Source organism: Quercus robur, chromosome 6 (genome assembly GCF_932294415.1).
Source record: "Quercus robur chromosome 6, dhQueRobu3.1, whole genome shotgun sequence".
Lineage (NCBI taxonomy): Eukaryota > Viridiplantae > Streptophyta > Magnoliopsida > Fagales > Fagaceae > Quercus > Quercus robur.
Genome location: NC_065539.1, coordinates 14,880,452 through 14,902,709, shown reverse-complemented (window position 1 = coordinate 14,902,709; position 22,258 = coordinate 14,880,452). Strand labels below are relative to the sequence as shown.

Here is a 22,258-nt window from a genome sequence, read left to right as displayed (position 1 = left end):
AAATTTCAGTGGTCATTAAGTCTCTGACTTTTCTCCCTTAATTGAAGTATACCCCGTATCATTTTTTCTTTTTTCTTTTTTTTTCCTTCCAGAAGGAAGTATATTAACATATTCGTATCCAGAAGGAAGTATATTACTATATTCGTATCTTATATAAAATTAGAGTTTTTGGCCCCTAATATTCTGCCATATTGTTATTAAAAAAAAAAAAAAAAAGTCTCCCTCTTCTTCCACACGTTCACACACTACCTATCTTGGGCTACCTCGAATCTCTTCTATAAATTCAGTATCACACCCTCTATTCTCCTTGTCCCTCCCAAAGGCACATTCTATTGAAAGCCATACATTTTCCACATACTACAGTCTTATCGAAAGCCAAAGATGGCAAAGATTTTCACTACCCTGTTTATGTTATCCCTTGTTCTCTGCTCCACGACTCTCACCTATGCTGCTCGTCCAGACCCAAAATCGAACATAGATGAAACCACATCCCAAAATGAGGTTGGTCCAATTTGTTTACATGTTTCTCACATTTTGAGTCTCTTAATAAATAGAATTTGTATTGGGTTTTACGAGTTTTGATTCATGGGTGCTCTGTATTTTTTTTTTCTTTTTTTCTTAATAGGTTGCGGCGGCACGTAATAGTCTTGAAGCATTGATTGAGAGCTGTCACATGCATGGACTTTCGGAGGATGAGTGCTTAGAGAGGAGGACCCTGGCTGCCCATCTCGATTATATCTATACCCAGAAGGACAAGCCATGATCCATGAAAATTAATTATGTACTACTTGTACAGTTTATGTGATGCTAATTATCACTACTAATAATATGACATTCTCTCCTCCTTTTGGATGAGTGATAGTGTCATTCCTAACTGTTTCTTTCTTGCGAGTCGGGATGTTATTTGGATTATAATATATGTATATATATATATATATGTATATGCCCTATTATTATGTAACTTTTGCTTTAATATTGTTGACATGTTATTGGCTTGTTTGCAAGTTTTCAGAGCAGGGACATCACCCCTGCTGCTATTCATACAAATTTCTTGGTACTAAAATTTCTACCATTTTTTTCAACCAAAAAAAAAAAACCCTGTTGACATGTTATGAACAATTGTTTGTCAAAGGTTAATGATTATAAGAATTAGGGATTTAGAATAAGCACTTATAGGTTTAGGTATAATATTATATAACAAAGTCTACATACCTCAACTTCGGTTTTCAATTCACCAATGACTTTTTTAGGTCAATTGATAAATTATTTTTTTTGGTATAAAAAAATTAATACTTCTTCATATTTCTAAAAGAAGACATTCAAGATTTGAATCCAAATTCTCCTCCGTAACCTATCTTGTATAAATAATAATAATAATAATAATAATAATAACAAAATGCAATTTTCCATTTTCCTTTCTCCTTCCTAAATTACCTTGGGTCCAAAAATCAGGATTTGTAATCTTCAACATTATAATGTTGGCTATAAATGGACCGCAATCTTGAAGATTTTTTATTAGTTAGTTTAGGATGAATGGACAAACATTTTGAGCTTGGGTTCTCTATATGAAAAGAATTACTAGTAAATAATATCAATGAACTACAAAATTCTTGAAAAAATAGTAGTAGTTATCATAGGATTACCCACCCCCACGGCCATTGAAAATCCATTCGAGCTGAAATTGTTAATTCGAGAAGGGCAACCAATTTTCCAACCCATTTTCTTGTAACATGTAATGATGTAAAGCCAACCTTAATTACCAGGGTCTGCCAACGCCTATAGCTAACTGCCGATTCAACTGTTTTTTGCTTTATTACACGCAAACATGAATCACCAAATAAGTAACTGGAAGAAGAAATAAGTTATTGAGTATAGCGGAACTGTTTGTGGATTTAATGCTAGTCTATTACTTGCCTCTTGTTCTTATATTCAGAATTCAATGTAAACAACAACTCGTATGAGTTCAGTTGGGGAAGATGAGATAAAACTTAAAGCTACTGGTGGTTGATATTGGTTGACAGTTGAGTAATAAAACATAAATTTGATTGCAACCTTTTAAGACTGTGAGTGATACTGAGGCATGCAAATCCTGCAAATAATGGAACACCTTTGAAAGTCCAGCTATTATTAGCGTGAATTCTAGATTGAGATTCAGAATTTAAAGCTATATATAGTTCTACTTCTGGTGCTCTTTTTCTGCAATTTTTGCGTGTTGATTATATTGTCATGGGAACCTTCTATCACGAAAATTCCCTTCTAGAAAAGCTGAGGAGAATGCAGATTTCGGACCATCCCATTTATGGACCCTAGCTAATTAACTATCTAGCCCACTAGCTTTTGACTATCTTTGCACACTCAAAATTTGTGGTCCTTGTTCATTGTCTAATATCTCAATAATAAGTATAGGAAGTACATCTTGTTTTAGGCATATTAAAGTCAACGATTATATGCAGCGGTGGAGCCAAAAATTGATTTTAAGGAGACAAAATTTATTACAAATGTATATACCGACATAGACATAGATGATAGATCTACATAGACATATATGTGTGTATTATAATTATATTTTTATATAATAATAAAAAAATGAGTAAGGAGCAACCTCATGAGTTGGCGTACATAATCGTTATCCACTATATATCAGTATCACACACACACATTGGTATATACATATATTATTTTATAAAAGTATCATATAAAGATTTTAGTCATGTCAATTTGATGGCCCCTTATTAACTTTTTTTTTTTTGAAGAGGGCCCCTTATTAACTTTATTGATAAAGTTTCTTATTCTTAAATAAAAAATCTAAGGTTCATCTTAGTCTACACCAATAATCAATTATTGTCTTGACATAATAATAAAGACTAATTACAGTATCGTGACTTAATGATATAGTATACCTTAAAAATAATAATAATAATAATAATAAACATTTATAGAAAGTGCAACAAACTAAGGCTAATGGTGGCAATAAACTTGATGGACATGTGAAACGTTGATATAGTATTAATGCCGCGTAAGCTGACGTTGAAGAGGATATACTCATATTATCATATCTACCAACCCAGTTCTAGTAAAATGCTTTAAGCTGTTAGTAGAAAATTGAAACTTGGCTGTGTGCGCCCACGCCGACATAAATGTCAAATGCAAGGGCTCTTTCTAATGTATAATTTATTAGAGCATTTGCAGTAGTGTAGCTATATTGCTATATTACTATATTTTAACTCTTCAAACACTAAAATGATGCTTCAACGGTGGAGCTAAATCTATTTTTTTTAGCTCCATTGCTACAGTGTAGATCTATAGATAGATGTGCACTAATGTGCACTGTTCATAAGAGCTAAAAAAAAAATTATTTTATTCTACCGGCTTGATTAAAATAATTCCACTTGCACATTTCTTTTTCATTCTTTTATCTGTGCCTCTCTCTTTCTCTCTCATTCACTCTCATCTCATCTCTGACTCTGAAGCTCATCTCTCTCAATTCACTCTCTCAACTCCGGATTTTAAGCTCATCTCTCTCAACTCCAGTGATTAAACTCCGATGATTAAACTCCAGTCTCTCAATTCACTCTCTCAACTCCGATCTCTCAACTCCCACCAAAGCTCGACCCACCAGCCGCCCATCTCTCTCAGACCCACACCGTCCTAACCGCCCATCTCTCTCGATTCACTCTCTCAACTCCCACCGAAGCTCGACCTACCAACCATCCTAGCCACCAATCGCCTCAGACCTACTTCTCTTCCGCCGATCCACTTCAGGTCAGTTGTCTCTATCATTTTGTAGTGGATGCTTGGGATTTTTTATTTGGGTATGACATCAAAGAATGGGTATACGATCAAAGAATGTGGGATTTTTTATTTGGGTATAACATCAAAGAATGTGGGATTTTTTATTTGGGTATAACATCAAAGAATGTGTTCAATGATTTCTTTTTCTTGTTCTTTCAGTTTATTATTTTAGATGCAATAATTTTTTTGTTGTTCTTGCTCAATGAAAAGTTCTGTCATTTGATCTCAGAGCATCCATTCGTTTTGATTCAGAGCTTCCATGAATGGACAGAATGTATTTGTATTGGAATGTATTGGGAATTTTCTGTTTGCAAGAATTTGTTGTGTGGTTTTCTTATAATAGAAGTTCTTGTGGTCTCTGTAATTTGTGCAGGGAAGTGTACATTTTTTGTTGTCTCTGTAATTTGTTGTGTTGCACAAAACCATAAATAGAAGCACACAAAAAGGATTTCTTGTGGTCATTTTAATGAGATTAAGCTACATGTCAAATTAAGTATTTATGCATAATCATGTACTATTGTTATAATTCTAAGTATTTTAAGTTTTGATATAAATGTTAGTTTGAGAATTTTTTGTGTGCAGGGAAGTTGTGATTATGGCAGCGGTGGCAACGATGGCGGTGGCAGTGACGGCGATGGTGGTTGCAGGTGGTTGTGATTGTTGTTTATTGTAGTAGATATATTATTTTATTGTGATATTTATATTATTTTATTATGTTGAAAGTTAAAATAGATTCACTGCTTCAGCATGTGTGTAGGTAAAATAAATAAAGTAACTTTTGGTAGAGTTAAAAAGCTAAATTTTTAGCTCCACTGTTGTGAATGCTCTTACTCCTAATATACCATATATGTTATTCAGAACATGCTAAATTGAGTGAAAGTGGCTAAAAATGATGATATCATGACAAGTATTTCCCAAATCTAGAAAAACATTTTTGGTAAAACAAGGGTCGTATTTTGAATTTTTAAGTGAAATAAATTCATATGCTATAATGTGATGCATACAAACAAGGCCATTTGAAGCTCACTTTTCATATTTTGGAGTTTTTTTTTTTTTTTTTTAAAGGAAGTTTTAACCTATGACGTCCTCTTCTAATGATAACTCTTTATCATCAGAAGAGTTATCATTAGACCAAGACACTAATATATTTTTGGTGTAGGCAGGGATTGAACTCCAAATTTTTTATTCAACTATCAAAGATTTTACCAGTTGAGTTAACTGGAACCCAAACTTTACTATATATTGGGAGTTTCTAACATTGCATCAAAGGCTAAAGCTTTGTGATCACATGATGCATTCTTAAGCACCCTGCCACTGCTTGATAAATATGATTTTTGATGATGCCAAAATCGTCAGTTGGATCACTCGTCCAATCTGGAGCTTTAGATGATCTTGTAGGACCTGCAAGATAAAGAGAGTTGATCGAAGAGACCACCGGATTATTCCCAGTGGGGGAGCCTCCGATGCTTAAGTAAGTATCATCCCAGATCTTTCGTATATAGATAGTGTTTTGTAGTGGTTTTTTACGTACCTTAGTTAGTGAGACAGATTATCCCTTTAATAGATGACTTAGGTAGCCGTTGTATATAAATTAGGGTGATTATTACCTTGATTGTAACGTTCTTTGTCTTGATGAGAGTTTAAGATATTTGATGGTCGTTATTGAATGTATTGAGCGGTTACTTTGATAGCCTACTAATGAATATGGACCACCTTAATGATTTTTCTGGACTCATTAGTTGCCCCCCATTCCCAAGTCTGATTTTTCTTTATGCTGGTTAGGCTTAGGGAATATTCTTGACTTGTTTATATTTAGGCTTCTTTATCTTCAACTACTTTCTTCTTCAGGAATGTTAGTATTTTTATGACGACCTCTTAGTATCTACCTTTTGAAGGTCTTTTTAGACATTCCAGGGATCATAGCTTGAAAGCGAGCTGATTTCTTTGGATCACATGTGAGGTTTTAGTGTCCTCTTTGAATCCCTTCATCATTATTTTATAGCTTGAAGAATTTTGATATTTGGATAATGTTATTCTTCCAAGATTTATATTCTTGTGTGAAGAATTTTTATCATCTGTTGATTGCACAATTTCATTCTATCAATTAAATTTTAATGCTAAAGTGTTTATATTACCTTGGCCATGCCATTTGTTGTTTTGACGATGACGCTTTTGGGAAGACTTGATGTTTTCCATTGTTGTTTGTCAAGTGATTGCATTTTGTGGAAGGGGAAAGTTAAAACTCTGACCAAGAAGTTATTAATGGTGTAGAAGGACGAGTGGCTCTAGTCGGCCAATCAGAAGATCAAGACCGTGGCTGCCAAGGCCGTCCAAGCATTCCAGCTCATTGAAGAATACAATACTGTTTTGTTCAGCTACTACTGCAAAGGCTTTAAACTACTGAGGAGGTACTCGGTGAAGCATGGTCCGAGGCTTGATTTGGAGAACCTGGACTTTGAGTCCATAAAGAAAAGGAGGCTGACGAAGTTACTTAGGCTATGATGATCGTCTTCCATTAATTGCTACGTGAACTTTTTGTTTTTTGTTTGACCTTTGCCATATGGTCTACCTCCCTTAGCCTCATCAAAGTGATCCATATCCTTTTAGGGGTCGTACCACTTAGCTTGTCTTTTTAGGTGATTTACATCCATTTAAGGAATTTTATCATTTAGTTATTTTTAAGTGATGTACATCCATTTAAGGAATTTTATCACTTGGTTTCGTCAGTGATTTACATCCATTTAAGAAATGTTATCACACGCCTTCGTTGGTGATTTACATCCATTTAAGGAATTTTATCACTTGGCTTTGTTAGTGATTTACATCCATTTAAGGAATTTTATCACTTAGCCATTTTTAGGTGATTTACATCCATTTAAGGAATTTTATCACTTGCCTTCATTGGAGATTTACATCCATTTAAGGAATTTTATCACTTAGCCATTTTTAGGTGATGAACTAATAACTTGTTCATAACTGTAGAGCGTATACTTTTTCTATTTCTATACTTTCATCTTTTAATGTTGTTATCAATAAATACAAATATAAATTTGAGGGATGGCCCTATGATACAGTTTTGCAACAAGTTATCAACCAAGATATTATCCTTGTGCTGTGTGCCATTTATATTCCTTCTTTGGTGTAGAATTAATTTGACACATAAAAGGACACAAATGGATTGTTTTAGTTATAGTATAAAATGTAATAATACCCTTTTTAATGGCCATAAATAGGATATTAAGGCCATAATATATGACTTATATTTGGCTTTAATGACAAAGATTTCAAAGACATCGATGTGACTTCTTAGCTATTGATCTTTTTCGAAGTGTGTAGTTTGTAGCAATTAAGGTATTCTTTCCTTTTTTAATGCCTATATTGAAGATCATAATTTTGGTAAGGTAATAAAAAGTTTCGGCTTCATTTTTCTTAAATGCCGAAAGTTATGATATATTATCTTGCACAATAATATTTGACTTCCTTATTTCCAATCTTATCAAGATGCATTAGGAAAGAAAAGTAGCGATATAGAAAACCATGATTAGGATATCAAGGTCATAAAATTTGCCAGTGATTGATTCCTTTAATTCATTCAAAACTGGGCTTTTTGGCAGTTGATTTTATTCTTCATTGTTTCAAAAATATTGATAGTGCTAAGCATTCATAAAGAAAGTGTAATATAAGGACATAACAGTGGCCCTACTATGTTGTGTAACTAGTAGATATTGAAACATAACAAGAGAGTGTAATGGACATACCTGCTATACTTTGCTTCTTCTTTCTCTGTTGAGTAATAATTTCTTTGCAGCCCATATATTTTCTACTAAGGGTCTGTTTGGATAGAACTTATTTTGCTGAAACTGAAAACTGAAAACTGAAAACACTGTAGCAAAATAATTTTTAAATGTGTGAATAGTATCGTGGGACCCATTTTTAATGAAAAAGTTGCTGAAAAGTGGAGTTTGTGGGTCCGTGAACAGTAAATAGGACCCACTGGTGTGCATTCCACGGCTTATTTTGTTGTGAACAGTACCTGAGTTTGATGAAAAGTGTACAGTGAATAGGCTGAAAAGTCAAAAACAACGGCAGAAGAAAAAAAAAAAAAAAAAAAAAAAGACACAAAAACGCAAACGCAAACGTAGAAAAGTTGAATCCAAACTCTGCCTAAGTGTGAATTACACAGCTTTATCAGTGGTTTGTTGTTGAAGTAGTTTTCCTTGTGGAAATGAAAGTCCACGAAACATCACAGTAGGAGGCAATATATGTGTTTTGGACCTTTACAAGAGCTTCTGAACAATTGACCTCAAATGACGAACTTAATGTGAATACCGTCTAAAGAACATTAATGAGATCCATAATCTTCATTACGGAACTAAATGTAAAAAATACATTTATTTCCTTTCTTTGTTGAAGAGCTTTATTAAGATATAAATCTCTAAAAATATGTATGAATAATTTCTGGTTTGAAATTGGGGTTCTCAAACTTGAAAAGGCAATGAGATATGAATCCACTTCTTTAATGCTTAGAATTATAACATACTATAATTCTATTAAGATAATAAATTTCGGTTTCACTTTTCTCAAATGCCGAAAGTTAAGATTTACGGAGTATTATTTTTGGTAAAGCAATAATATTTCACTTTCCATCTTCCTTATCTTACAAGATGTATTAGGAAAGAAAAATAGTGATATAAAAAGGCATAATGCATGAACATCAACTAGGATGTTATCAGTATATCAATTGAAGATACAAACGGTCTGTTATATTTTGAAAAGTAGTAAATCCCTTTTGAATGGCCATAAATTGGATTCAAGATCATAATATTTTGCTAATTTTTGGCCACAAATTTTTAATTCCTCTTTCTTTTACTATTTGTAGTGTGTTTTTGGATAAGTGTATATCTTGTGATTTTTGTGACTATTTGAAACAAGTAATATGAGATTTACACTATTCTTGTGAAATTATTCACTATTTTTGGTGTAGTGACGATTATGGTAAATTTCTAAAAGAATTTGAATTGTTATGCATGTATCCATTATCTCCATAATTGACCTTTTTAATAGGTGCTTTGCTTAACTGGGACTATTCCTTTTTAAGCATATTTTCTAGAATACTAGCCTAAAATTAAGTTATGCAATACCAAATTGTAAATACACGTTCTGATAGCTAACGTAATTGTTTCTGAAAATTGTTTATGCCTTATGTGGAGTCACCTAAGAGGTAAGACTTTAAGATCTTAGGCAAAATGTAATTCTACCAAATAGAAATATTGGTATAGGGAGAATCAAGCCGCCAAATGTACCTAAACAATTATACTCAATGAATGGAAGGTTTTATTGGATTTTCTTTATAAATTTAAAGTATATATGATGTAAACATAGAAGGTTTTATTGGATTTTCTTTATAAATTTTTTTATTCTACTACCTTATGAATTGTGAATTATGGAATCTACCTCCTATTTAAATTGTTTTATTCTGTTTTAGTAACTTCATCACAGGATGTAATTGCGGAGGATTCCTCCCATTATGGCTATGAAACCTTCTAGTGCTGACTAACTTTACTTTCTTTCTTCTTTTTTTTCTTTTTTTTTTTTTAGAGGAGACTAATTTTACTAGTACACAAGGAAATAAAGTTAGTAATTTTGCTTTTGAACAGAATGAGTTATCAGAGTGAGTGTTAGTAATTTACCAAAGTGTTATTTATTTATTTATCAGAGTTAGTAATTTATCAGAGTGAGTGTTATCTATTTATTTATATTAAGAACAGAATGAGTTTTCAATTAACTAAACTTTTTATTTTTGAATATAGGATTTTGATTCAAATCTCATTTGACTAGACGGTGAACAAACCCCATAAATTTTCAAAATCCTATCATATCTACCCAATTTTTTTTTTTTTTCAAAGTAAAAATGATAAAAATGTTTGAGTAAGAGGGGTAATTGTACTGATGCAATACCCTAGCTATTGCACTCAATCCTAATTTGTCGTTTACCACTAGTTTTTTTTTTTTTTTTTTGATAAAGTTTACCACTAGTTTTAATTGCTTTACATTAGCAATATCATTTACTAAGTGTGGAAATTTCATGCTTGCACAGAAAATACACACCATATTCACTTGATCAATTTCCTAAAAGTGCACTAGGTACCATCTTTAAAATGCACAATGAAATTTTTATAAGATAGGTAGATAGTAAAGGAGGGGAAGTATAATTCAAATAAACAAACAAATCACCAAACTATCACTTGAACCCCAAATAATATGGTTAAGGTTTCACTTCTATAATGTACATGAAATGAGTCATTTTCACTTGTTCAATTATATGAAGAATAAAGGGTTTTTTAGCCTAGTTGTACCTTTGGCTTCCTCGAAGAGGTGAGCTCAAATTTATCTAACCCACTCCTATGGAATGAGTGTATTTATATAAAGAAGATTAAAATCAAGTTTTATTTAGAACTCTTCTTTAATGTTGCCTCACTTAATAACTTTTTGCTAGTTTAATATTTTAAAAATAACATAGTTGAATTATATGTTCTCTATATTCTTAATACACAACATAAATTTTTACTATTTTTTTTTTGTCCAAAACTCCAAATAACCTCTTAGAGATATCAATCAGCTGGTAATTGATTACGTACAGTTCATCCCATATCCATTAGGCAAACAAAACATATTCCTAGCGTTATCAACGAGGGACTTCAGCCAAAAGTTTCTGAGTTTGTTTTCCTGTTAAATTTCAGTGGTCATTAAGTCTCTGACTTTTCTCCCTTAATTGAAGTATACCCCGTATCATTTTTTCTTTTTTCTTTTTTTTTCCTTCCAGAAGGAAGTATATTAACATATTCGTATCCAGAAGGAAGTATATTACTATATTCGTATCTTATATAAAATTAGAGTTTTTGGCCCCTAATATTCTGCCATATTGTTATTAAAAAAAAAAAAAAAAAGTCTCCCTCTTCTTCCACACGTTCACACACTACCTATCTTGGGCTACCTCGAATCTCTTCTATAAATTCAGTATCACACCCTCTATTCTCCTTGTCCCTCCCAAAGGCACATTCTATTGAAAGCCATACATTTTCCACATACTACAGTCTTATCGAAAGCCAAAGATGGCAAAGATTTTCACTACCCTGTTTATGTTATCCCTTGTTCTCTGCTCCACGACTCTCACCTATGCTGCTCGTCCAGACCCAAAATCGAACATAGATGAAACCACATCCCAAAATGAGGTTGGTCCAATTTGTTTACATGTTTCTCACATTTTGAGTCTCTTAATAAATAGAATTTGTATTGGGTTTTACGAGTTTTGATTCATGGGTGCTCTGTATTTCTTTTTTTCTTAATAGGCTGCGGCGGCACGTAATAGTCTTGAAGCATTGATTGAGAGCTGTCACATGCATGGACTTTCAGAGGATGAGTGCTTAGAGAGGAAGACCCTGGCTGCCCATCTCGATTATATCTATACCCAGAAGGACAAGCCATGATCCATGAAAATTAATTATGTAATACTTGTACAGTTTATGTGATGCTAATTATCACTACTAATAATATGACATTCTCTCCTCCTTTTGGATGAGTGATACTCTCATTCCTAACTGTTTCTTTCTTGCCAGTCGGGATGTAATTATTTGGATTATAATATATGTATATATGTGTATATGCCCTATTATTATGTAACTTTTGCTTTAATATTGTTGACATGTTATTGGCTTGGTTGCAAGTATTCAGAGCAGGGACATCACCCCTGCTGCTATTCATACAGATTTCTTGGTACTAAAATTTCTACTTTTTTTCAACCAAAAAAAAAAAAAACCCCGTTGACATGTTATGAACAATTGTTTGTCAAAGGTTAATGATTATAAGAATTAGGGATTTAGAATAAGCACTTATAGGTTTAGGTATAATATTATATAACAAAGTCTACATACCTCAACTTCGGTTTTCAATTCACCAATGACTTTTTTAGGTCAATTGATAATTTTTTTTTTTGGTATAAAAAAATTAATACTTCTTCATATTTCTAAAAGAAGATATTCAAGATTTGAATCCAAATTCTCCTCCGTAACCTACCTTGTATAAAAAATAATAATAATAATAATAATAATAACAAAATGCAATTTTCCATTTTCCTTTCTCCTTCCTAAATTACCTTGGGTCCAAAAATTAGGATTTGTAATCTTCAACATTATAATGTTGGCTATAAATGGACCGCAATCTTTAAGATTTTTTATTAGTTAAATTAGGATGAATGGACAAACATTTTGAGCTTGGGTTCTCTATATGAAAAGAATTACTAGTAAATAATATCAATGAACTACAAAATTCTTCAAAAAATAGTAGTAGTTATCATAGGATTACCCACCCCCACGGCCATTCAAATCCATTCGAGCTGAAATTGTTAATTCGAGAGGGGCAACCAATTTTCCAACCCATTTTCTTGTAACATGTAATGATGTAAAGCCAACCTTAATTACCAGGGTTAGCCAACGCCTATAGCTAACTGCTGATTCAACTGTTGGGGAAGATGAGATAAAACTTAAAGCTACTGGTGGTTGATATTGGTTGACAGTTGAGTAATTAAACATAAATTTGATTGCAACCTTTTAAGACTGTGAGTGATACTGAGGCATGCAAATCCTGCAAATAATGGAACACCTTTGAAAGTCCAGCTATTATTAGCGTGAATTCTAGTTTGAGATTCAGAATTTAAAGCTATATATAGTTCTACTTCTGGTGCTCTTTTTCTGCAATTTTTGCATGTTGATTATATTGTCATGGGAACCTTCTATCACGAAAATTCCCTTCTAGAAAAGCTGAGGAGAATGCAGATTTCGGACCATCCCATTTATGGACCCTAGCTAATTAACTATCAAGCCCACTAGCTTTTGACTATCTTTGCACACTCAAAATTTGTGGTCCTTGTTCATTGTCTAATATCTCAATAATAAGTATAGGAAGTACATCTTGTTTTAGGCATATTAAAGTCAACGATTATATGCAGTGGTGGAGCCAAAAATTGATTTTAAGGGGACAAAATTTATTACAAATGTATATACCGACATAGACATAGATGATAGATCTACAGAGACATATATGTGTGTATTATAATTATATTTTTATATAATAATAAAAAAATGAGTAAAGAGCAACCTCAAGTAGGGGTATTCGCCAAGGTGATCCCCTATCACCCTATTTATTTTTGCTTTGCTCGGAAGGACTACACCGATTGATTCAACAAGCAACAGAGAAGGGTGATATTCATGGGGTATCTATCTGTTGTAATGGCCCTAAACTAACTCACCTGTTCTTTGCAGACGATAGCCTCTTGTTTTGCAGGGCTACCACCCAGGAGTGTGAAAAGGTGATGGATATTCTTTCCTCTTATGAAAAGGTGTCGGGGCAAAAATTAAATAGAGACAAAACTGCACTCTTTTTTAGCAAGTCTACCCCTAATGAAGTGCAAAGGCAAATAATGGAAACTCTTGGAGTTAATGAGTTGAAGCAGTATGAAGATTACTTGGGATTGCCGGCCATGGTAGGGAGGAATAAAAGAGCTAGTTTTGACCAATTGAAGCAAAGGATTTGGAAGAGATTACAAGGATGGGAGGGTAAGCTCTTATCACAAGCTGGAAGGGAAATACTCATTAAATCAGTTATCCAAGCTATTCCCACCTACACGATGAGTTGTTTTAAACCCTCCATTACTTTGTGCCACAAAATAGAGACCCTCATTAGGAAGTTTTGGTGGGGGTAAAGGGGAGATAGGAGGAAGATACATTGGGTTAAATGGGAGGATTTATGCCTTCATAAAGATCAAGGGGGAGTAGGATTTAAAGATTTGACAATGTTCAACAAGGTGATGCTTGCTAAGCTAGTTTGGCGCCTTCTCCATGATGATAAATCCCTATTTTACCGAGTCTTTAAGGCTAGGTTCTTTCCTAAATGTTCCATTCTAGAAGCTAAGGACTCCCCTTCCACTTCTTATGCTTGGACAAGTATACTAAAAGGAAGGGAAGTTATTCAAAAAGGGGCCATTGGAGAGTGGGAGACGGGAAGAAGATAAGGATATGGGGGGGACAACTGGTTGCCATAAAAATCTTCAGCCAAGATAACTACACCGGTTCTTTATGGACAGGAGACTTTGAATGTGGAGGTGCTTATAAATCCGGTAACTAAAAGGCAGAGGACTGAGATCATTGACCATGTTTTCAATGAGCAAGAAGCTAAAGCCATCAAAAATATTCCCCTAAGCTCCACAAACCAAACGGATGTGCTGGTTTGGCCATTTACACCCTTCGGCAACTACTCGGTCAAGTCAGGCTACAGGTTTCTTTTTTAGAATTCTACACAACCCCAAAGAGAAGAGTAAGACTCAAGTTTTTGGAAGAAAATTTGGAGTTTGGAGGTCCCTAGAAAGATCAAAAACTTTGTTTGGCGAGCCTGTAGAGAAGCATTACCAGTGAAAGCAAATTTATGCCGTAGACGAATCACCCCTGAGGGCTGGTACGAAACATGCAAAACAGGGGAGGAGAATTGCTCACATGCTATTTTCTTTTGTGTTGATGTGCAGGTAATGTGGAATGCAGATCCCCAATGGCGTTGGCTCTTGAAGATGGTAGGAAGATGCGTAAAAGACATCTTTAAACGAGCCCTTAAAGAGGAGATGGATGTGGCGATGTTGGCCTTCACGAGATGGGCAATGTGGAACAGACGAAACCAGGTTCGACTCAAGGAAACAGCATGTCCTCTTGAGCAGATACATGCCTTGTCCAAAGACAGGAAGAACGAGTTTCAACTCCTCCATAAATCGATTGGACCGCCTCAGCATAGGAATCATGTCAGATGGAAGCCACCAGATCAAGGCCTTTACAAAGTCAACTACGACGGTGCCATTTTTGCCCAGCAAGCGAGAGCTAGTATTGGCGTCGTCATCAGGAACGAAGACGGCGCAGTAATGGCGTCGATGGCACAGCAACTGCCACTCCCAACAACTGTGGCCTAAGTCGAAGCACTAGTCGCGAGAAGAGCTCTGGACTTTGCACTAGATCTTGGCTTTACTAGAGTGATTTTGGAGGAAGACTCAGAAGTGATTTGCAGGGAACTAAAAGACCCAAACCCGTCTCTAGCTTTGCAAGGGCATATTCTCCAGGACATTAAGTGTTTGTCAAGTACTTTTCAATTTATTGGTTTTTCTCATGTATGTTGCCAAGGGAATAGTGTAGCACATGCATTGGCTAGAAGGGCTACTAGGGAAGCTGATTTAACTGTCTGGATGGAAGATATACCACCAAACATCCACCATATTGTTCAGGCTGATTTAGCCAATTTTGATTAATATTAATAGTTAACTTCTTTCTAAAAAAAAAAAAAGAAGAAGTAAGGAGCAACCTCATGAGTTGGCGTACATAATTGTTATCCACGATATATCAGTATCACACACACACATTGGTATATATATATATATATATATATATATTATAAAAGTATTATATAAAGATTTTAGTCATGTCAATTTGATGGCCTCTTATTATTAGCTCGGCTGATAAAGTTTCTTATTCTTAAATAAGAAATCTAACGTTCATCTTAGTCTACACCAATAATCAATTATTGTCTTGGCATGATAATAAAGACTAATTACAGTATCTTGACTTGATGATATAGTATAACTTAAAAATAATAATAAACATTAATAGAAAGTGCAACAAACTAAGGCTAATGGTGGCAATAAACTTCATGGACATGTGAATCGTTGATATAGTATTAATGCCGCGTAAGCTGATGTTGAAAAGGATATACTCATATTATCATACCTACCAACCCAGTTCTAGTAAAATGCTTTAAAGCTGTAAGTAGCAAATTGAAACTTGGCTGTGTGCGCCCACGCCGACATAAATGTCAAATGCAAGGGCTCTTTCTAGTGTATAATTTATTACTCCTAATATACCATATATGTTATTCAGAACATGCTAAATTGAGTGAAAGCGGCTAAAAATGATGCTATCATGACAAGTATTTCCCAAATCCAGAAAAACCTTTCTGGTAAAACAATGGGTCGTATTTTGAATTTTTAAGTGAACTAAATTCAGATGCTATAATGTGATGCATACAAACGTGGCCATTTGAAGCTCACTTTTCATATATTGGAAGTTTTTTTTTTAAGGAAGTTTTAACCTATGACGTCCGCTTTTGAAGATAACTATTTATCATCAGAAGAGTTATCATTAGACCAAGACACCAATATGTTTTTGGTTGAGGCAGGGATTAAATCCTAAATCTTTTATTCAACTATCAGATATTTTACCAGTTAAGCTAACTGAAACCCAAACTTTACTATATATTGGGAGTTTCTAACATTGCATCAAAGGCTAAAAGCTTTGTGATCACATGATGCATTCTTAAGCACCCTGCCACTGCTTGATAAATATGAGTTTTGATGATACCAAAATCGTCAGTTGGATCACTTGTCCAATCCGGAGCTTCAGACAATCTTGTAGGACCAGCAAGATAAAGAGAGTTGATCAAAGAGACCACCAGATTGTTCCTGGTAGGGGAGTTTCTGATGCTTAAGTTAGTATCATCCCAGATCTTTCATATATAGATAGTGTTTTGTAGTGGTTTTTTATGTACCTTAGTTAGTGAGACAGATTGTCCATTTTTATTGACACCCCATTTTGCAACTCACATTTAACCTCACATGGAGGGTAAAAGGGTAATTTCGCCTTGGAAATATGCATCTTGATTCTAGTCACTAGTCCTTAATCTCACTTCACCAAAATGATCTTGATGTTGTAATGATCAAATCGACTGATCATAAGCCCTAATCGAACCATCGGATTAAAAGTTATCATTAAATCAAGTTTTAATAGTTGAGATGCACTATCACAAATTGAGTCCAACTATATGCAATTATGAACAATTGATTCCAATTGGTTATAATTATAATCAATTTAAGATTAATGATGTGTCATAATTTGATTGGTTAGGACTACATTTTATGGTGAGGTTGTATACACTTAATTAATTAGATAGATAAACATTAATTATTCAATGAGTAATTTGTGCAATTATCTTTTAATTAGGGTAAATTTGGAACCAATTGAGTCTGAAATGGAAGTAATTGGAGTCATTTAATGTTAACATTGAAAGCTAATTTGGGACTTATTAATGTTGATTGTGCTGAAATAATTTTCTAACAAATGACCTCTGCTCATCATTTCATCGATATCTCTCAGAATATTTTGAATTTGTGAATGACGTTAATTTTCCCAGAAACTAGATGTCCAGTGCTTCAATTTGAGCATAAGAATGAAACAATTCCGATTAGAATTGAATAAGATATGATTTTTTGAAATTGGCTTTATAGGTTGTTATAGTAGCTACGGGAAAACCGAACTTTGCTTGCTCCTCACTCTCACCAATCTCCACATTTAATGCACCAGATTTCCCCAAAGGCTAAAATAAGGTCTAAGTTCTTGATTCTTTGTCAACCCTCATTAAATGACCTCCCATTTATATTTCCTCCACCACTACTATATAAACCCCCCCTCTCCTTCATTCCAAGACAAACAAAAATCCCCTCTCTTCTCCTCTATTGAGTTCTAGGAAGTTGAGTAGTCTTGTCAAATCTTGGTCTTCTTGAGACTCAAGGTATTGAGTGAGACTTACTCTTTCTCTCCTAACTCTTTTTTTCCTCCACCCTTAGGACCTCCCTCAAGAGTTTCCTCCTTCACCATATGAATCTTGCATGAAGGTATAATCTTTTTTCCTAATTATTTTTTGTGTTGCCATGACGAGAGTTTAAGATTAAAACATGATAATAATCATTTAACTTCTTTTGAATATGTTTAAATGTTCTTAATTGTTCTTATATGTTCTTCACATGTTCTTGGTTATTCATCACATGTTAATGCATCACACTAGTTTCAATCTTAAATCCATATCAAAACATGAAACTTATGTTTGTTTAATAATTCTTTTAAATTCTTGAATTTAGGATATCACCATCCACACACATTCACTAGAATTTATTTTTCAATCCAAATGAAATGCTTAATAAATTGAATTAAGGTTTATCACATGCACACACTTTAAATTTAACATGCAAATTGATTGATAATATATTGGATGATGTAATATGAATGTTGGTCATAATAGTCTAGAAGACCAGTTTCACCGAACAAGGTGGGTGCCTAACACCTTCCCACCTTATAACATAGCCTCCGAACTTAGATCAAGGGTTGATGGACCAATGTTTATCCTTGTAATTTTCAATTTTTAGATTGTAACTAGGAAATAAAGTTATGTATTTTATCTTAGACTGTATTTAGAACCAAAGCCATATAATTTTCCTATAATCAATGTAAATTTAATTTCAAATTAATAAAATAAAGAATTTTTCAATTTTGGTTTTTTTATTTATTCCAATAATTAAATAAGTGGCGACTCTATTGTAAAACCTTAATCTAAAGGGGAAAATATAATTGGTCGAACCTCCATTTTGAGAGGCAATAACACGACTCCACTCATTCACATAGGTTTGGTCCAACATCCAAAAAAGGGGAGCCGGGGGAGCGGTCTCTCACAGTGGCGACTCCACTGGGGATATTAAGAGTTAAGTTTCAATTAGGTTATGGTGGCCAACCATTTGTTTATTACTTTTTGTATATAATATGTCTAATATGTCATTATATTGCATGTCATGCATCATTTGCTTGAATGAAATTTATTTTATTTGTATGCTAGCTTGGAAGCCCGATAGTATTAGTCGTGGATTGTGGTCTTCCTGAGAGTCACATATCCAACGGTGAACCTACCACCCACCATGACAAGGATCGTCATGGTTATGCCATGGTGGTTTATAAGGACAAACTGTTCCGTTCGGACCAACGCGGTGCTCCTAGCGTCACAAGTTGGGAGGTACAACGTCCTAACTTGTGGGGACCTTTAACCTACCTTCTACTCATGTTGTTATGACCCATAGAACCTACCTTTAGGTCGGTCCATGTAAATTGCATTGCATTATACATGTGTGTGGACGTTGTTTGAACCATGATGACTCAAGTCCAACGCTTGAGCCTATCATAATTGTTTGAACCTTGTATGTTGTGAATGAACTCAAGCCCAAAATCCTATGATTGAACTCTAATTGGTATGGAAACCCAAAATTGTTTCTTGAATCATTCTAAGCCCACCACTTGAGCCCATCAAAGGTGTATATGCATGATCAACATCAAAGGCCAAAAGCTCACAAGATTCAAGCCTTCCAAGTGCAAGCCTAAGCCATTTTATCATAATCAAGGTTCAAGCCCACCAAGTCTTAAGCATCCTCAATGGACCAAGAAGAAGCAAGTGGCCCAACTTTGCCTCACTCTGCATTTGGTTTGCAACATCATGGTTGAGCTTAAAGTTTGTTTGTTTATTCCATGTTTCTATTTCTTTGAATTCTAAAAATCCATGTAGCATTAGATGTACTTTTTTCATGTACATATTTTTTTTAAAATTCCCAAAAAAAAAAAAAAAAAAAAATCAAATGAGAAAGTGTTTGGACTAGGGGCATTGGGCATTTAAGTCATTTAAAAAAAAAAAAAAAAAAACATCTTTGAACTAAGACCATTGAACTTCCTAGTGACTTTTTCAAAAAGACCGAATTTTTTTTTTCTTTCAAGATTAAAAAAAAGAAGAAGAAGAATTCTCTTTTCCAAAATGGTACATGAAGATCCCTTGGACAAAACATTTTCTAAATCTTGATGTTTAAAGGCTTGAGCAATCAACTTGTACCAAGGAATGATTAATTTCATTGGGTCCATGTAAAGACTTTTGCACTTGACTTAGAATATAAGAAGAAATGGTCTTAAAAAGCAATCAAAAAGAATCCATCCATCAAAAAATCCCAAGAATCCATGCCCTTGATCCAATTTTCAAAATTCTTTTGTTTCACATCATTAGAGCATTCATACTTTTTCTTTTAAGAGGAATTTATTAAAGAGAGCTCAAGTCACTGTGCCTACAAGCAAGCCTTGTTAGGGATAGGAGGCCATCTTTGGTAAAACAAGATTATACCTTAATACCTAGAATGATCATTATCCATTGCTAGCCCATTTGAGCCTTTAAACACTTAGCCTCTTTTTGGCATGAACCCACTAAAATCTAAACCTAGTGTGGGAAAATTCAAAGTATGCCTCCTTAAATCTCATGTTGAGGAGGAGTCAACCTTGTAACTTTGAAGCTAATTGATAAAGCTCTCCTAGAAGACATGAAAGACAAGTAGAGAATTCATTAAGCTAAAGATAAGTGATCATCAAAGAAAGATGAGCTTTCACTCAATCAAGGAAAGAGAAATGAAATTCCATCAATGTGAGAGAAAGCGAAATGTGCATAAAGTTTGAAGAACCTTAAATTCATCATGCCAAGAGGAATACAAAATTCATCTAAAAGAGATTTCATCAAAAAAGGAAAGATTCATCAAGCACAGAAAGGTACAAGTGCATCAAGGCAAGAAAGAAGTTTAGAGAGTGCATCAAAATGACCAAAAATCATTAAGCTGAGAAAAACAAGGAGTGAAAAAGTCCCCAAAAGTTCATTCAATCAAGAGAAAAAAAAAAAAAAAAAAAAAAAAAAAAAAAAAAAAAGCGCCTGCTAGGCTGAAAACCCAAAAGGGCGGTCTAGGCAAAAGTTAGGGCCAAAGAAAAAAAGAAAAAGAAAAAAAAAAAAAAAAAAAAAAAAAAAAAAAAGGAAAATCCTAGCAAATTGAAAACTTGAAGATGTAACCTAAAAAGAAAAGGATTTTACAAGATGAAAGTCTAGAGGTATGATTCAAGGGGAATGAGCATAAAAACAAATGTTGGTATAAGTGATCAATGAAGACTAGTGAGAAGATGACAAAGAAGAAATGGGAAAACTCCTCTAATACTTGATTTTTGAGTAATGCATACTTGGGGGAACATCATAGGGAATTTTGAGTTTTTTTATATCATTCATTTCATAACCTAAACCCTGCCTACATTACAACCAATGAATAAGACCTCCTTGAAGTCTTGCTAATTGTAGGCGCATATTAAACTCTAATAATATTTTTCTCTTGAATTAAAAAGAAAAGGTGCTTAAAATTGTCAAACCCCACAGGATGATATGTCTGAGGACAAAATTTCTCAAATCCTAAAAATGACTCAAAGAACTTCCAAACCTGGAACACTCTCCTTGTTTGCACTCAACAATGTGATTCATTTCATTTCTTGATTGCCTTTGGAGACTTAATCTGACAATGTTCAAAAGGATGAAGCCAATTTGATTACATGATTTTAATGATCTTGATCCTTCCTAATCAAAGAGATTTGGTTGATTCTTAAACACTTTGATTTGCTAAAATGATTGTTGTTCAAAAAAAAAAAAAGAAAAAAAAAAAGAACAAGAACAAGAACAAGAAGAAAGAAAGAAAGAAAGATAAATCTCATTTCCTCAACACACACACACACACACACACACACACACACACACACACACACACACACACACACACACACACACACACACACACACACACACACACACACACACACACACACACACACACAAAAAAAATTCAAAATCCAGTTCTCTTGAACTATGTCTTGACCTGATTCTCTATGAAAAAGGTACATAGGCAGCCTTTCAAAGGCCCAGTCCCAATCACCCAAATAACCTTGGAGAACAAATTTAAAACAATGTGACAAAATTGTTTGGGTGCATGTTAGGCTAAGCTCATTTGTTTTGCATCAAGCATACTTAAACTTGGGGCATTGGCCTATTTATATTGTGGTCAAATATGTTCTTCTCGCATGAAAGCATGTTTTCATTTGAGGCACCAATCCATTTTTTTGGCAAAAATTTCCACACTAGGGGCATTGGCCAAAATTTTTTTCTTGATAATTGGTTTCTAACAAGCTAGAGAAAGAAAGCTATTTTGCAGGAACCAATGATCGCGGACCGTGATCTTCTTTCATGTTCCCCAATGGTCACAACATCAAATGAATTCAGCTTCAATCTAAGCATGGAATATGCCCCAAACTAAGGGCATTGGGTAAGTACTTCCAATTCATTTCAATAAATAAATCCATTGTTAATTGAAATTATCTTTTTGCGGGAATTAAGCAAAGACTTATCCAGCAATCCACATCAACTTCCAGCCAAAGTTGCTCTCATTCAAAGGATAGGTTTTTCAAAAAAAATAAAATAAAAAATAATCATGAATAAATCTTCATCATTTCTAGTCCATCTTCATCTTCTTCACTTTGTGATCATAAAAAAAATCTCCATTTTCAAAAGGAAAATTCTCCATTTTTCAAAGGAAAAATCTCCAAAACCATATTCCAAAGGAAAAAATCTCCAATGAACAAATCTTCAATAAAAATTTCCAAAACTTCAATGGATAAATCTCTAAGAATAAATCTTCAAGGAAAAATCTCCATGAACAAATCTTCATTAAAAA

The 22,258-nt window shown here is 33.9% G+C and overlaps 2 protein-coding genes across 2 annotated transcripts; both read left to right on the top strand.

The window, feature by feature from the left end:
* The first annotated feature begins 295 nt into the window (after window positions 1-295).
* Window positions 296-881, top strand: LOC126732937 (phytosulfokines 3-like). The gene is made up of 2 exons (XM_050436013.1): window positions 296-501; window positions 626-881. The coding sequence occupies exons 1-2, from the start codon at window positions 382-384 to the stop codon at window positions 761-763; spliced, it is 258 nt and encodes an 85-aa protein (XP_050291970.1). The 5' UTR covers window positions 296-381; the 3' UTR covers window positions 764-881.
* Window positions 882-10,776: 9,895 nt separating this feature from the next.
* On the top strand, window positions 10,777-11,383 carry LOC126732938 (phytosulfokines 3-like). The gene is made up of 2 exons (XM_050436014.1): window positions 10,777-11,024; window positions 11,142-11,383. Exons 1-2 carry the CDS (start codon window positions 10,905-10,907, stop codon window positions 11,277-11,279), a joined length of 258 nt encoding a protein of 85 aa, XP_050291971.1. The 5' UTR covers window positions 10,777-10,904; the 3' UTR covers window positions 11,280-11,383.
* Window positions 11,384-22,258: the final 10,875 nt, after the last annotated feature.

Bases quoted from the DNA above. Each gene is read 5' to 3' on its own strand.
- LOC126732938 (XM_050436014.1), top strand. From the start codon at position 10,905: ATGGCAAAGATTTTCACTACCCTGTTTATGTTATCCCTTGTTCTCTGC. The intron at 11,025-11,141 runs GTTGGTCCAATT...TTTTCTTAATAG, and splicing joins AAACCACATCCCAAAATGAG to GCTGCGGCGGCACGTAATAG.
- LOC126732937 (XM_050436013.1), top strand. From the start codon at position 382: ATGGCAAAGATTTTCACTACCCTGTTTATGTTATCCCTTGTTCTCTGC. The intron at 502-625 runs GTTGGTCCAATT...TTTTCTTAATAG, and splicing joins AAACCACATCCCAAAATGAG to GTTGCGGCGGCACGTAATAG.